The sequence below is a fragment of the Somniosus microcephalus genome, chromosome 2, assembly GCF_052327205.1.
Source record: "Somniosus microcephalus isolate GS21.2 chromosome 2, FLI_Smic_1.0, whole genome shotgun sequence".
Lineage (NCBI taxonomy): Eukaryota > Metazoa > Chordata > Chondrichthyes > Squaliformes > Somniosidae > Somniosus > Somniosus microcephalus.
The window spans coordinates 365329150-365346547 of record NC_140988.1 but is presented as its reverse complement, the minus strand read 5'-3'; the positions used below and the strand labels follow the sequence as shown (position 1 = coordinate 365346547).

Here is a 17398-nt window from a genome sequence, read left to right as displayed (position 1 = left end):
TCACTGTTAATCCGGTTCTTCACACGGTGCAATATCCGTTTCCGCGGATTGAAGATATCTTCGCTTCGCTGTCTGGCGGGAAACATTTCACCAAGATAGACCTGGCGCAGGCGCACCTACAGATGGAAGTGGATGAAGCGTCACGCCAGTATCTCACGATCAACACACATAAGGGCTTATATCGGTATAATAGACTGGTTTTTGGAGTGGCATCGGCTCCAGCGATTTGGCAAAGGGCCATGGAGCAAGTATTGCAGGGAATTCCAGGCACACAATGCTACCTGGACGACATCCTGATTACAGGAGATGATGATAAGGAACACCTCGCGAATTTGGAGCAGGTGCTCACCAGATTGAAAGAATATGGGCTCAGAGTTAATCGCCAGAAATGTGAGTTCTTTCAAAAGCGAATCTCGTACTGCGGCCACGTCATTGACCAGGAGGGGCTCCATAAGTCACCTAACAAAATCGAAGCTGTTGTGAAGGCTCCTGCTCCGGAAAATGTATCCCAGTTGAAGTCGTTCCTTGGGTTGGTTAACTATTACCACAAGTTTCTTCCAAATTTATCCACGGTGTTACACCCGCTGAACACTCGCAAATGGGAATACCATGGAAGTGGAGCGATGATTGTAAGCGGGCTTTTCAAAAGAGCAAGGCACTGATCACCTCTAAGGAAGTGTTGGCTCACTTTAACCCAACGCTGCCTATTCGCTTAGCTTGTGATGCTTCTCCATATGGTATTGGGGCAGTGCTCTCACATAAGTTTCCAAATGGCTCGGAAAGGCCAGTCGCGTTCGCATCCAGATCATTGACCTCCGCAGAGCGCAACTGTGCTCAGATAGATAGGGAGGCTCTCAGCCTCATGTGGGGGGTTAAGAAATTTAACCATTACCTGCAAGGCCAGAAGTTTATGCTGCTGACAGATCACCAGCCGTTGGTTTCCATTTTCAACCCTAAGAAGGGTGTTCTGGTAATGACGGCGCAGAGGCTTCAGAGATGGTCCCTTTTCCTAGGGGCACATCAATATGATATCGAATTCAAAGGTACAAAGCAACATGGTAATGCTGATGGGCTGTCGCGCCTGCCACTACCTGCAGTGGAAGAGGCACCGGCAGTTGACCCTGTCGAGATATTTCACTCGACCATCATCGAATGCTTACCAGTCACCAATGCGGGTATTGAGAGAGAGACCCGAAATGACCCGACACTGTCTCGGGTCTACGACTTGACAGTGAAGGGATGGCCAGCACATGGCGACCCACTGTTACCAGCATTCTCAGCCAGACGAGAACAGCTGTCCGTATGTCAAGGAACATTGATGTATGGAACAAGGGTGATTATTCCTCCTAAATTAAGGGAGAGAGTTCTGAAGGAATTGCATGAAGGTCATCTGGGGGGAGTCAAGATGAAAAGCCTTGCTAGGGCTTATGTGTGGTGGCCAGGTATCGACAAACAAATAGAGGATCTGACTAAAAGCTGCTCAGGGTGCCAAAAAGTTCAAAATGCACCTCCAATTGCACCGCTGCATCCGTGGGAATGGCCTTCAACCCCATGGCAACGTGTGCATATCGACTTTGCAGGTCCATTCATGGATTCCATGTTTTTGATAGCAGTAGACGCACATTCTAAATGGCCAGAAGTGATTAAGATGTCGACCACTACCTCTGAGATGACGATCGCAGTTCTAAGAACCATATTTGCAAGGAATGGGTTGCCGGAACAAATATGTTCAGACAACGGACCACAGTTCGTGTCAGAAGAATTCCAGAAATTCATGAAAAAGAATGGGGTGAAACACTATACATCTGCCCCATATCATCCGGCTACAAATGGGTTGGCCGAGAGATTTGTACAAACGTTCAAAAAGGCGATAAAGGCCATGAGCGAAGACCATATTCCACTACAACACAAGGTGGACAATTTCCTGATGGCATATCGAAACGCCACGCATGCAGTGACAAATCAAAGCCCTGCCATAATGTTTTATAACAGGAGGTTGCGGTCCCGGTTGGATTTGTTAAAACCCAATGTGCGAAGGGAAGTCGAAAACAAGCAATTCCAGCACGTAAATAACAAGGCCACTCGGAGTTTCGAAATAGGACAACCAGTGTTGGCCAGGGACTATAGGGATGAGAAATGGCAATCCGGAACAATTCGTGCCCGACAAGGACCCTTGATGTACACAGTAGACGTTGGAGAGAACGTAATACAACGTCATGCTGACCAACTCGTGGAATCGAGAACAAGGGTCGACCCCATGTCTACGGCAGAGACACCAGTTGAAGAAGTTATTGAGCCTGTAGCATCTACCTCAGACTCGAACGTACATGATGATGTTCAATGCATAGGAGATCAAATGGATGAGTCACCCCAGCAACGAGAACCAGAGACCCCTGAAAGGCGTTATCCGGCCCGGATCAGGAGGCCTCCTCAGAGACTGAATCTTTGAACAGTTTGTGTGAAAGTTGTATATATGTTATCCATGTAATGTTTAACTTGGGGTGTACACTGTTAAGCTAAAAGGGGAGGAATTGTAGTGTATGTAACCTGTACCACCTTAAGAGGATACCTTAAGGTGATGGACTACTTTTTGATGGCTCCTGTACATTGTAGTACCGGTGGTGACCACACCGGTATATAAACCCTGCGGAGCAAAGTTGTATCCCAGTTCAGCCTTGACCCTCAATCACTAAAGACCTGTTTAATTATTTCTGTAGTCTGTGTTCCGTTATTCAGCATAACTACATTTAAAAACACAGACTCAACACTGGTGAACCCATTTGCCCGTCGACATCAACATCCGCATCCGCAGTATTTTGCTATTGACCGTCTACATCAACTGATTAGGCAGGCCTTTAAGTGGGTGCCCAGCACTCGAGCCCAAAACAGGCGAGAGGCTCATATGCAAATTGGGGTCCTACGCCTGGCATTGAGAGGTCTAGCCGGCAGTCCATAATGGGAGTGCTGGAGGCCTCTCCCAAAAGGTTAAGTCGTTTAGGCATCCACTCCTGCCCCTGTAGGCCTTCCTGCCGGCAGTCTGTATGCAATGGTTGGCCAGTTATCATAGATTCATAGACATTTACGGCACAGAAGGAGGCCATTCGACCCATTGTGTCTGCGCCAGCTGAAAAAAGAGCTATTCAGCCTAATCCCACTTTCCAGCTCTTGGTCCGTAGCCCTGTAGGTTACGGCACTTCAAGTGCACATCCAAGTACTTTTTAAATGCGATGAGGGTTTCTGCCTCTACCACCCTTTCAGGCAGTGAGTCCAGACCCTCCTCCCCCCCCCCCCCCCCACCACCACCCTCTGGGTGAAAAAAGTTCTCCTCAACTCGACCAATTACTTTAAATCTATGCCCCCTGGTATTGACTTCGCTGCTAAGGGAAATAGGTCCTTCCTATCCACTCTATCTAGGCCCCTCATAATTTTATACACCTCAATTATCCTCCCAACTAAACCAGCAAGCTGCAGCAGGGGGCCCATTTAGCGCCTGCAGCTCAGCAAACAAAATGTTAATGAGGCCCGACACCGAATGTGGTGCGATGAACGGACATCGCGGGCACGCTTGATATTGGGTCCATTTGCCGACCAACGCAAAGGTCTCTCCCACTGTTACAAACAATCTAAGAGAGACCAAAACCTAGGTTGAACAGTTGGGATTCAAAATGAACACCATGGTTTCCTTGAGAATGAACTATATGAGTCTTTGTAACAAGGGATTTTAACACCGACCTGCCTTTTGAGGACACTGGTACCAAGGTACAAATGCTCAATGTACGCTTCACTGCCCCTCAGTAGCTCGGTGGGTCGCACCCTTGCCTCCGAGTCAGAAGGTTGTGGGTTCAAAGTCCCACTCCAGAGACTGGAGCACAGAATCCAGGCTGACGCTCCCAGTGCAGTGCTGCACTGTCAGAGGTGCCGTCTTTCAGATGTAACATTAAACCTCTCAGGTGGACATAAAAGATCCCATGGCGCTCTTTTGAAGAAGAGCAGGGGCGTTCTCCCCGGTGACCTGGCTCAATATTCATCCCTCAACCAACATTACGAAAATAAAACAGACTATCTGGTCTTTATCGCAAAGCTGTTTGTGCGCAATTTGGCTGCCGCGTTTCCTACATTACAATAATGACTATACTTCACAAAGTACTTCATTGGCTGTAAAGCGTTTTGGGATGTTCTGAGGTCATGAAAGATGCGATATAAATGCAACTTTTTCTTGTCCAATGTACAATATAAATTAGTTTCTAAACCTGTGCTCATGCAGATGTAATGTTTGCCTTGCAATGTATTAACAGTGGCAACCAAAGCTTTAGCCAGGGTCCTCCTGGGTTATCCCGCACTTTGTGTCCAAACATCAAAAAAACTATCCATCGTCTTGACATAATAATTTTTGTGATTGGTAATATCAAAACAAAAGGTCGAATTTTAAGTTCAGTTTGTTCAATAGTAAATATTCAATGACATCCCACTCCAAGCTCCTAACACCTTCGAATGCAATGAATTTGTCCATAAGGCTACTTTCTGTCTTCTGTGGTTTTGATCGCTTTTCGCAAATAAATCAACATTTTTTTTTTAATACTTAAATAGCGTTTTAGGACATTACAAAGTCCAAAAAAATCTACCAGCTTGGTTCAACTGTGGACTCTTCATTTTAGCCTCCTGATTTCAGTTGGTTTTTGACCCATTCTTCTACATGATTCAGTCTCGTATTCTTTAAAAGTCCACTTACTCCACAACTTGGTCGCTGCTAGCAATTCAGGACCTTTCCATGTTTCCTGGACATTCTTGTCCCAGATCAATTGGCTGATCCACTTGATCTCTGAATCCAAACTCGCATTCTCCTTCTGGATTGCTATCATTCCTTCTCCAGTAAGTTGCTTCTCCTTAGAGTTCTGTTTGTTCTTCTCCCCATATCGCCTGGATGCCTCTCAATGCAATGGCATTTGCTTTACCATCGGTCAGTTTCATTTAATTGGCCAGCTTTTAAAGTAAAAATACAGCAACGGCCATCTTAATGCCTGGCAGTGTTTGGATCGCTAACAAAAATAATCACAGTTTCATTTTTTGCAAATGTTTGCGTCTATACAGGATTAAATGTTTTTGTGAAATCTCCTGGAGGGCTATCTGTGGTTCAGATTTTGTTTCCAATCATTCCCCTCCCACTCCTGGTTGGCTACTAGATTCCGATTTGCGATGACTGACAGGGTTCAAGTTACAATATGCAATCATGTCTCTCAGTGGCTTTGAGTGCCTCGTGCATGCTGGCAGCGGAGAGCCTCCTGTTGATGTTCCTGTATTTGCATCGCAGCAGGTTCCAGAAAGTAGTCCTCAGATCTCGGTTGAAGAAGGCGTAGATGAGTGGGTTGATGAGGGAATTGGTGTACCCCAGCCACAGAAACGTTCTCTCCAACCTCAGGGGCATGCAGCTGCACTCAATCCCGCAAATGAAGGGCCGAGCCGCGGAGAGCAGGAAGAAGGGCAGCCAGCAGAAGGTGAAGGCTCCGACGATGATCCCCAGTGTCCGGGCTGCCTTTTGCTCCCTCTTAAAGATGGAAATGTTCTTGCGGTCGTGCCGGAGGAGCTTAGACAAGGTGGCGCATTCCTCTGCAGCCTTGGACCTCTTGGTGGCATGGTGGGCGCGAAGGTCCTCTTCCATGTTGTAGACTCCGTCCTGCTCGAATTGCCGGGGAATGCTCATGAACTTGTGCTTCTCTGCACTTACTTTAGCAGCTTTGTAGATCCTGTAATACATAATCAGCATGACAGTCATGGGGATGTAAAAGGCCACCCCTGTCGAGTAGACGGTGTAGCCAAAGTCTTGGCTGATGAGACACATCCTGTCCACTGTAACATTTTTGGCCCAACCAAACAGTGGCGGTAGAGTTATGGATGCTGAAAGGAGCCAAACGGTGATCACCATTTTGGCCATTGATCTTCCATTTTGTCTCACCGGGTACGTCAGAGGACGTGTTATTCCCAAGTACCTGAAACACACAATCAGAGAAATGCATTGATCAACTCTAATTGCTGTTTATACACGATAATGTAAAACACAAGGCGCTGCTTATTTCACATTCTCACTCGAAGATTTAGGCTCCTCACTCTTGTATCGATGCCCGTTTCTTTTTTCATGATGTAATTAAACAATGCAGTTTGATTAATATAACAGGCTCTGAGTCTCAAATTTCATTTAGCTACTTGCCGGTATAGCATTCTGTATCCAGGATAAACCAGCCTGCTTGATCGGCACCCCATCCACCGCCACCTTGATTTCAAAATTCTTATTCTTGTTTTCAGATCCCTCCATGGCCTCACCCCTTCCTATCTCTGTAATCTCCTTCAGCCCCCCCACGCCCCCCCCCCCCCCCCCCGGGATATCTGTGCTCCTCTAATTCTGCCCTCTTGAGCACCCCTGATTATAGTCGCTCAGCCTTTGGTGGCCGTGCCGTCTGTTGCCGAGGCCCTAAGCTCTGGAATTCCCCCCCTAAACCTCTCCGCCTCGCTACCTCTCTTTCCTCCTTTAAGACGCTCCTTAAAACCTACCTCTTTGACCAAGCTTTTGGTCACCTGCCCTAATTTATCCTTATGTGGATCGGTGTCAAATTTTTTGTCTTAAAATACTCCTGTGCAGCACCTTGTGATGTTTTAAAGGTGCTATATAAATACAAGTTGTTGTTGTTGTTGTTAAACATTCACTCCCTCCACTACTGGCGTACCGTGGCTGCAGTGTGTACCATTTACAAGATGCACTGCAGCAACTCATCAAGGCTTCTTCGACAGCACTTCCTAAATCAGGGACCTTTACCACCTAAAAGGACGAGGGCAGCAGGCGCATGGGAACACCGTCACCTGCAAGTTCCCCTCCAAGTCACACACCATCCTGACTTGGAAATATATCGGCCGATCCTTCATCGTGGCTGGGTCAAAATCCTGGAACTCCCTCCCTAACAGCACTGTGGGAGCACCTTCACCACGCGGACTGCAGCGGTTCAAGAAGGCGGCTCACCACCACCTTGCCAGCGATGCCCACATCCCGTGAATGCATAAATAAAAAAGTACGGTGCCCAATGAATAACCACCTCCCTCACTCCAATCTGTATTCTCCATTGTAAAAGTAGGCAACTCGCAGCACCTGAAGAAAGAAGATTTGGAATAATGTTTTGTGTTAGCACCTTCAGGATTCTGATGAAAAGTGGAAGACAGTTCGAATTGGACACCAAATATGGTTTGCAACGTACTCCTATTGTATTCAACCAAGTCCAGACATTTACAAGGTCTTTGAGCAGTAGACATACAGAGAAATAAACAGTATTACCGCGATTCCCTGGGTAACCTTTGTTGATCCCTTTCGATCACGACTCTCTCTACAACTTATTAAGAAAAGCTTAAGATCATTTCTAGACCATCTCTCATGAACACTGTCGTTGCTGATTCATTATGGCATATGTTATTGCGAACAAGAGCCACAGAGATTAGATATTTCCTTCAAAAAACACCTGATGCCAACTTGTTTACCATTTAGGATGTAACTAATCATTCTGAGATCCATTGTCTCACTTCCTCTCTCAAGATTGCCTTGGCTATCTCATTTCACAACGTGGCCACAAATCTAACTCAACAGGCACGAATCACACATCCTGCACTTTTAGCAAACCCTAAACCACACAGTCAGCTTAAATTGTACCCTGACACATTAAACCCTGAAGCATCCTGGGAATGAACAACTTTTAACTATTTCATTATCTCTAGCCACCGTACAAAACCACAAGCTATCTACAAGTAAAAAGAAACCAAAAACTTTAAATCATTAGAAGATTAAACCAAATCTTAACCCTACGGGTATATATATATATACACGACTAGTGTATCTTACAAAGGTTTCGACTCAAAGAGTTACCTCATCCCTTCTTCGAAAGTTATCCCTTCTTTGGAGTTCTCCCCGGTGTCCTGGGGCCAATATTTATCCCTCAACCAACATAAGAAAAACAGATTATCCGGTCATTATCACATTGCTGCTTGTGGGAGCTTGCTGTGCGCAAATTGGCTGCCGCGTTTCCCACATTACAACAGTGACTCCACTTCAAAAAGTACTTCATTGGCTGTAAAGCGCTTTGAGACGTCTGGTGGTCGCTATATAAATGCAAGTCTGTCTTTATTTCTTCTCTTTTCAGATGCTGACTGATTGGCTGCATATTTCGCTCATTTTCTGCTTTTATATCAGATTTTCAGTTTGCATTTTTATTTTTCCTCGCCTTTTAATTTTACTTCAAATCTAACTGTGCTGTACCCTGAATGCCTGATGCTGACACTGGGTGACTGAAATAGGAGAGTTTTCCAATCTCTCGTGCTAACATGCCTCAGCTTGGCCACCACCGAAAAAAAAAGGTTTAACCGACCTCCTTTCAGAAATGATCGCACAATCGCGCAGCAAGATCACGACTTAGGTTTATGAATCTCGGATGAAGAACAGAATGGTGGAGCCACAAAACATTTATCCTCAGGCACCAACCATCAAATAAAATGCAAATCATCAATCTGATGTGTTTACCACAAACATGTCATTTTTGATGAGATTATTACAATCCATTTCTCTACCACATCAAAATGATATGTTTGTATATATTTCCATGGTGCACTTCACAGCGATAAAGATACGAATTTCACAACAACAACTTGCATTTTTATAGCACCTTTAACGTAGTAAAACGTCCCGAGGCGCTTCACAGGAGCGTTGAACAAAATTTGACACCGAGCCACATATGGAGATATTAGGGCACATGACCTAAAGCTTGGTCAAACCGGTAGGTTTTAAGAAGCGTCTTAAAGGAGGAAAGAGAGGTAAAGAGGTCGAGAGGTTTCGGGAGGGAATTCCAAAGCTTAGGGCCCAGGCAGCTGAAGGCACGGCCGCCAATGGTGGAGCGATTAAAATCGGGGATGTGCAAGAGGCCAGAATTGGAGGAGCACAGAAATCTCGGAGGTTTATAGGGCTGGAGGAGATTACAGAGATAGGGAGGGGCGAGGCCATGGAGGGATTTGAAAACAAGGATGAGAATTTTAAAATTGAGGCGTTGCCGGACTGGGAGCTGTAAAGTCCACGCCTCAATAATACACGGGCTTCGGGAGAACAGTTTAACAGGTACTTTACTGAACAAGAGGCAGCTTGAAACTGAAACTACAGAAGCCTGCTAGGGCCTTTTATACAGGGGTGGTCACTGCCGGTACTGCAGTCTAAGACCAGTTATTCCCTTAAAGGTACATACACAACAGGAGCCAATGTAGGTCAACGAGCACAGGGGTGATGGGCGAACGGGACTTGGTGAGAGATGGATATGGGCCAAAGAGTTTTTGATGAGTTCAAATTTATGGATGGTGGGAGGTGGGAGGCTTGTCAGGAGAGCATTAGATTGCCATGTTTAGCGGTATCAAAGGCATGGAATAGGGTTTCAGCAGCAGATAAGCTGACGCACTGTTGGGCGATGTTACGGAGGTGGAAGTAGGCGGACGTGCTGGAGTGGATATGTGGTCGGAAGCTCGGGGTCAAATATGACACCAAGGTTGCGAATGGTCTGGTTCCGACTCAGACAGTTGCCATGGAGAGGGATGGAGTGGGTGGCTGGGGAACAAGAGTTGATGGCAGGGACCAAAGACAATGGTTTTTGGTCTTCCCAATATTTTGTTGGAAGAAATTTATGTTCATCCAGTCCTGGATGTCGGACAAGCAGTGTCACAAATTAGAGACAGTGGCGGGGTCGAAAGAGGGTGTAGTGAGGTAAAGCTGGGTGTCGTCTGTGTACATATGGAACCCGATGTTGTGTTTTTGGATGATGTTGCCGAAGGGCACCAGGTAGATAAGAAATAGGAGAGGGCCAAGGATAGATCCTTGGGGGACTCAAGAGGCAATGGTGCAAGAGCAGGTGATTCTTTGGCTACAACTGGATAGATAAGAATGAAACCAGGCAATGGCAGTCCCACCCAGCCAGACGAAGCTGGAGAGGCGTTGGAGGAGGATGGTGTAGCCAAACATGTCAAATGCTGCAGACAGCTTGAGAAGGACGAGAAGGGATAGTTTACCATGGTCACAGTCACATAAGATGTAATTTATGACTTCCATAAGGGCCGTTTCAGTACTGTGACAGTGGTGGAAACCTGATTGGAGGGATTAAACATAGAAACATAGAAGATAGGTGCAGGAGTAGGCCATTCGGCTCCTCGAGTCTGCTCCGCCATTCAATGTGATCATGGCTGATCATCCAAATTCAGTACCCGGTCCCCGCTTTCTCCCCATACCCCTTGATCTCTTCAGCCTTAAGAAATATATCCAACTCCTTCTTGAATATATTTAATGAATTGGCCTCTACTGCTTTTTGAGGTAGAGAATTCCACAGGTTCACCACTCTCTGGGTGAAGAAATTCCTCCTCATTTCTGTCCTAAATGGCTTACCCCTTATCCTTAGGCTGTGACCCCTGGTTCTGGACTCCCCGACGATCAGGAACATCCTTCACACATGGTGTTCCGGGAAAGGTGGGCACGGATTTGAGGCGACAGCACGTTCAAGGACTTGAGAGGAAAGGCCGCTCTGCATTTTCTCAGACGGTCACTATTCTGATGTTGTAGAAGAGTTTTGAAAACAATTATAGGATTAAAATGTGTGCACCTGCCCCGATGGTCTGGGGGTTCGAGTCACCACCCAATGTAACTCCAAACCGTGCACTCCCAGAAGGTCCTAGGTTCAATTCCTACTCTTGTTATTGGATGACCTCCAGCTCTGGCAGCAGATGGGGAGCTAACATTGACCTTCACTAAACTGGGTTAGGTTAAAATTACCCCCTGTGAGTCTAACTCCCATCATACCTGTTAAGTCCGTGAATGATTGAGACACGGACTAGCAGGAGAGAAACAAACAAGTCTTTACTGTTGAAAGGCATAAACGAATCTAACCAACAGAGGCTCTCTAGCGCCTTTTATACAGGGGTGGTCACTGCCGGTACTGCAGTCTGAGACCAGTTATTCTCTTAAAGGTACATACACAACAATACCAACTTCTGAAATTGAATTCAATTTGTGGTAATTTGTGGGGTGGCACCAGAAATCTACTGAATGATCACTAACCAATCTGGATTGTCAGTAACTTATCTGGATTATCACTAACCTGGGACCAGATTGTCACTAACCTGGACTGGATTCGCTCCTGTCCCATTTCTTTAAGGATACAATCTGTGCCGGCAGTTCAATCTATTTTAAAGTTTCTCATTCTATCCAAGATGATATCCTCATCTACTTTAATAATAACAATTTTACTGTCAACATCACAATTTAAAGCTATCAGTTGAGCATCATTTTCAAGAGTGAGGACTGATGCAATGTACCCAGCCATATCCTCAGCATCCTTCTAATCTGTCCTTGAGCATTTATTGCAATGGCCCACTACAGTCTTTGAAAGCCCTGACTCTTAATGTAGCTGAAAAAAAGCTTTTCCATTTACTACCACATGCATCCACTATCCTCTTTTCCATTAACTTTTCAGCTGATCTGACAGCAGCTTTAGGTAGCTTAGGCAGTCCCTCGGAACCGAGGATGACTTGCTTCCACATTAAAAATGAGCTTGCAGCTGACTGCTGAGTCCAATGCGGGACCTACAGTCTCTGTCACAGGTGGGGCAGACGGTGGTTGAAGGGGCGGGTGGGTGGGGTGCTTGGGTTGACGTGCGCTGCCTGCGCTCGGCTTCCGCTTGCTCCCGGCGAAGAGACTCGAGGTGTTCGGCGCCTTCCCGGATGCTTCTCCTCCACTTTGTGCGGTCTTGGGCCAGGGATTCCCAGGTGTCGGTGGGGATGTTACACTTTTTCAAGGAGGCTTTGAGGGTGTCCTTGAAGCGTTTCCTCTGCCCACCTGGGGCTCTCTTGCCGTGCCGGAGCTCCGAGTAGAGCGCTTGTTTTGGGAGTCTCGTATCGGGCATGCGGACAATGCGACCCGTCCATCGGAGCTGATTGAGCGTGGTCAAAGCTTCGATGCTGGCCTGAGCGAGAACACTGACGTTGGTGCGCCTATCCTGCCTCGACAGCAGCCTTGGTTTTCTTTGACTGTTCATGGATTTTGTATTTGACTTCCTGGCTATTAGCTACTTTCAATCCATAGAAACATTTTCCCTTCAGTCTTATTTGTCTTTGTATGTGACCATTCAGCCACCTTGGCTTATTTTTGCCACACTCCCTTCTTTGGACCAGCATTGAGCACTTTTAAGGTGAGAAATCAATGAAGAACCTCACTGATCTGTACGCCTTAGGATAAAACCATGAAATATCAGTCCCCACATCGCCCCCAACCAGCTTTTCAAATGGACAAAACAAGCTAACAAGCAAAGGAACAGTATACACACAAATATCTCTGTTACTACTTTTTAGATCACGTTACAACATTGTAAATGATTTTAGGTTATGAGGACTATTCCTTCAGAATGGAAGGCAGTTTGTTTAATACACTTCTCCTTTAAACATAGACAGAATTGCACCTATTTTATTGTTTCATCTGAAAAGGGATATATTCTTGTCTTTACCATACGGACATTGAGCATCACCTGGGCAGAAGCACAGGGAGGAACGTCCGGTGGGAAAGGTGGTAGACCAGTAACAGAGCCAGGCCGATTTTCCTTCTATTGATTTAAACGCAAGGTTAAGTCAAATGGGTTCGGTGATGCTCCTCTACCCCAGATTCCCCATCTCCGCACTCTGCTCAGGCCACGACTAACACCTATGCGGTAAAGCCAAAAAAATCTACCCCACTATATCTTGCTAGAGTGTCAAATTAAATGGCTTCATCTATAACGCAGGTTTTAAAGCCTTACAAAACAAATGAGGCTAGAAATTATGATGGGTGATAACAACAACAACTTGCGGTTATACAGCACCTTTAACATAGCAAAACGTCCCAAGGCACTTCACAAGAGCGTTATCAATAAAAACATTTATGATGCTGAGCCACATAAGGAGCTATCAGGACAGATGACCAAAAGCTTGGTCAAAGAGGTAGGTTTTAAGGAGCATCTTAAAGGAGGGGAGAGAGGTAGAGAGGTTTAGGGAGGGAATTCCAGAGCTTAGGGGCCAAGGCAGCTGAAAGCACGATCACCAATGATGGAGCGATTAAAATCGGGGATGCGCAAGAGGCCAGAATTGGAGGAGCGCAGAGATCTCGAAGGCTCGTAGGGCTGGAGAAGGTTACAGAGATAGGGAGGGGCGAGGCCATTGAGGGATTTGATAGCAACATTTGGAGGCTCAACCTGTTATTTCGATGTTCCGCCATCCGCTACTTTAATAAAGACATTAATCTATTTCTGCCAAGTGTGTTGGAGCATGGAGCGCTTTGCCACAGAGAATAGTTTAGGTAGAGACCACTGCATCCGTTAAGGGAAAATTGGAAAAACATTTGAAGGAGGGGAAGATAGAGGGCTACGGAGAGAGTGCAGCGGAGTGGGATTAGTTTTGGACTGCCCCAGTAAAGAGTCAACACAAACATGATGGGTCCAATGGTCTCCTTCTAGGAACACATGAACCGGAGGAGACCATTCAGCCACCGGAGCCTGCTCCATCAATTAAATCATGGTTGATCGGTACCTCAACTCTACCTGTCGTAGCTCCATATCCCTTGATACCCTTACCTAACAAAATTCTATCAATCTCAGTCTTGACATTTCCAATTGACCCCCAGCCTCAACAGCTTTTTTTTTGTGGGGGGTGAGATTGCCAGGTTTCCACTACACTTTGTGTGAAGACGTGCTTCCCTGACGTCACCCATGAATGGCCTGGCTCTAATGTTACGGTTGTGCCCCCTTACACTCCCCACCAGAGGAAATAGTTTCTCTCCATCTACCCTATCAACTCTTTTGATCATCGTAAACACCTCAGTTAGATCACCCCTTAATCTTCTGCACTCCCGGGAATACAAGCCTAGTCTATGCAACCTGTCCTCATAAATTTAACCCTTTTAGCCCTGGTATCAAGTGGACCTGACTGACTGCCTTTAAGGGTTGGCGTTGATTATTAATGTCACCCCTCCCATTTTCCTCTGTGGGTGTTGACCTCTCTGATAAGGACAGTGTGGCTCTGTCTCGGGCTATGGCACGGTAAAAAAAAAAGGCCTCCTTCATATAGATTACAACAGGGAAAAAGGCCATTCAGCCCAACCAGTCCGTGTCGGTGTTTACCCTCCACGGGAGCAAATAGCCCCACTTACGTTTACCCACCCTGTTCCCATATCCCTCCAACCCATTTGCCTTCATCCACCCCTCCAATCTAATCTTGAATGTTGACAGTTTCTACCGCAGCCGCTAACCCTGGAAGTGAATTCCACAGCCTCACAGCTTCCCACACAAACAAACTGACAATACAATTAATCCCAAGTTTCACGATTTGATCTACCTTTTCTTTTATTTTTTCCTTTTCAGCCCGTTCAATCTCCGCAACATTTGCTGTAGAATCTACTCGGTAGACTGTAATAAAACTTTACGGGAAACCTCACTGTAGTATTTGAAATTAATTGAAACTCATCATCGCTCCAACCTGACTTCCTGTTTCATTTCCAAGCCCTGTCAAGTCTACAAATGCAGTGACAGGACTAGTGAAATAAGACCTGTCAATGTCTTCACCCCAGGAAACAGCCTCCTTATCTCAAAAATGCTGCTACATTTTGTCTTGAAGAAAATAAGGGATAGATTTTCCTCTACTATCCCACCCAAAATCGATGAAAAGGGGACAGAATTGGGCAGAAAGACCCCAACCTGAATGTTATTCCCCCTTCCCCCGCCAGAAAGGCCATTGGTCGCTCCTTTCCCGCCCACCGTAGGCAAATGCCAGCAAGGGGGTGGGGCCAGGATTCCCGACCCATTTCCCCCGCGTCTGCCCCTACATCTGCTGCTCCCTGGGACCTTCAGGTGAAGCCTGGTGGTAGTCACTGGGATAGCAGAGGAAAAAGCCCCAAAGTTACACTGATAAAGAGAGAGCGCTTTGCTGTATGCCTCCCCTCCTCCCCCCCCAACCTCCTTCCATTTCAGGCCCCTCCCCTCCCCCCCCAACCTCCTTCCATTTCAGGCCCCAGCACTTAACCATTGAAGGCCTCAGTCTTGGTCTCTCCGAGCAGCATCTGCTTGGGAACCGCTGGAAGATTCACACTTGCAAATGGATATTCCATTGGGAACCATTCAGGAATGCTTAATGATTCCCCACCCCCTACCCAGGAAACTGGGCCGGGGTTGTGGAAGGGGCAGGGCAACGGGCTGAAGTCCCATCCTGACCCTGTAGGAATAGGAAGACAACAGCTGGACGTGCCCTAGAATGGTCCTTTGAGGAAAATCAAAACATCTTAAAAGCCATAGATTCATAGAATGGTTACAGCACAGAAGGAGGCCATTCAGCCCATCGAGTCCATGCCGGCTCTCTGCAAGAGCACTTCAGCTAGTCCCACTCCTGCGCCCTTTCCCTGTAGCTCTGCTATTTTTTTCCTTCAGGTACTTATCCAACTCCCTTTTGAAAGCCACGATTGAATCTGCCTCCACCACCCTTTCAGGCAGTGCATTCCAGATCCTAACCACTCGCTGCGTAAAAGAATTTTTCCTCACGTCGCCTTTGGTTCTTCTGCCAATCACCTTAAATCTGTGTCCTCTGGTTCTCGACCCTTCGGCCAAAGGGAACAGTTTCTCTCTATCTGCTCTGTCTAGATCCCTCATATTTTGAACACCTCTATCAAATCTCCTCTCAACATTCTCTGCTCTAAGGAGAACAACCCCAGCTTCTCCAGTCTATCCACCTAACTGAAGTCCCTCATCCCTGGAACCATTCTTGTAAATCTTTACTGCACCCACTCCAAGGCCTTCACATCCTTCCTAAAGTGCGGTGCCCGGAATTGGACACAATGCTCCAGTTGAGGCCCAACCAGTGTTTTATAAAGATTCACCATAGGGGTCGATTTTCATTGACCCGTGGAGTCGGGATTGGAGGCATGCGGGGGGTTAAAGTCCCGAATTCGGGGGTCCCGACACCATCCCGCCCCCAACCCGCCTCCATGTAAGTTTCAATGGAGGCGGGTACCCGCCCCGCACTGGGACCCACCTACCCGAGACGGGAAGGGATTAGTGACAATTAACTGCCTGTTAACAGGTAGTTTACCAGGCAGTTTTTAGTCTAATCCCTATTTTAAAGCTTGAAGTGTGGGATTCCTGATGGCTCCAAGCCACGCCAAGTTAGAGGAGTCAGGTCGTCGGGTTGAACGACTTGGAGGGATCGAGATGTTGGTGTTCAGGTGAGTGATGGGTGCATGAGTGCAAAGGTAAGTGTGTTTGTGTGTCTAAAGTGTGTAAAGAAGTTTAAATTACCTGTACTTACCTTTTCAGCCTTCCTTCCTCTAGGTTTCGGGAGTCTATCATCTAACCGGCACAGAAAGCAGAATGGCTGCGAACTGTCAAACGTGACAGCCTGCAGCTTTCTGTGCTGGTGAGATTTATCACCCCCATAATGTCCTCGCTTTTGTACTCTATGGGGGTGATTTTCATTCAGAAGTTGGGAAGGAGGCGGGACTACAACTTTTAGGGTTGTAGTCCCACCTCCATCGAGATGTGGCCAATCCACATGATTTTAACTTGATTGACCTTGTTGAGCCCGCCCAGCGAGCTCAGCAGGCCAATTAAGGGCCACCCGGCAACAGGTGACGTCACAGACTGAAATTTCATCTGTCAAGACATTTTGACAGATGAAATATCAGTGTTTCACAGCTGTTTGAAGCTGTCAAACACTGACAGTCTTACTTCTAACCTGTGTCCTTCTACACAGACTCAGTTAGAAATCTCACTGGCACAGAAAGCTGCAGGCTGTCACTTTTGACAGTTCGGAGCCATTCTGCTTTCTGTGCCGGTTAGACGATGGACTCCCGAAACCTAGAGGAAGAAAGGCTGAAAAGGTAAGTACAGGTAATTTAAACTTCTTTACACACTTTAGACACACCAAACACACTTACCTTTGCACTCATGCACCCATCACTCACCTGAACACTGACATCTCGACCCCTCCAAGTCCTTCAACCCGACGGCCCGACTCCTCTAACTTGGCGTGGTTTGGAGCCATCGGGAATCCCACACTTCAAGCTTTAAAATAGGGATTAGGCTAAAAACTGCCTGTTAATTACCTGTTAACAGGCAGTTAATTGTCACTAATCCCTTCCCGCCTCGGGTAGGCGGGTCCCAGTGCGGGGCTGGTACCCGCCTCCTTTGAAACTTACATGGAGGCGGGTTGGGGGCGGGATGGTGTCGGGACCCCCGAATTCGGGACTTTAACCCCCCGCACGCCTCCAATCCCGACTCCACGGGTCAATGAAAATCGACCCCTATGCCTCTATTTATGAAGCCAAGGATCCCATATG

At 46.8% G+C, this 17398-nt stretch overlaps 1 protein-coding gene across 1 annotated transcript in view; it reads right to left on the bottom strand.

Moving 5' to 3' along the window:
* Positions 1 to 3963: 3963 nt before the first annotated feature.
* The window catches only part of LOC147123739 (5-hydroxytryptamine receptor 7-like), a 39064-nt gene continuing 25629 nt past the window's right edge, over positions 3964 to 17398 (bottom strand). The window contains exon 2 of the mRNA XM_085975605.1: positions 3964 to 5984. Within this exon, the coding sequence (XP_085831731.1) occupies positions 5213 to 5984 (772 nt within the window). The 3' untranslated portion in view covers positions 3964 to 5212. The remainder of the gene's footprint in view (positions 5985 to 17398) is intronic.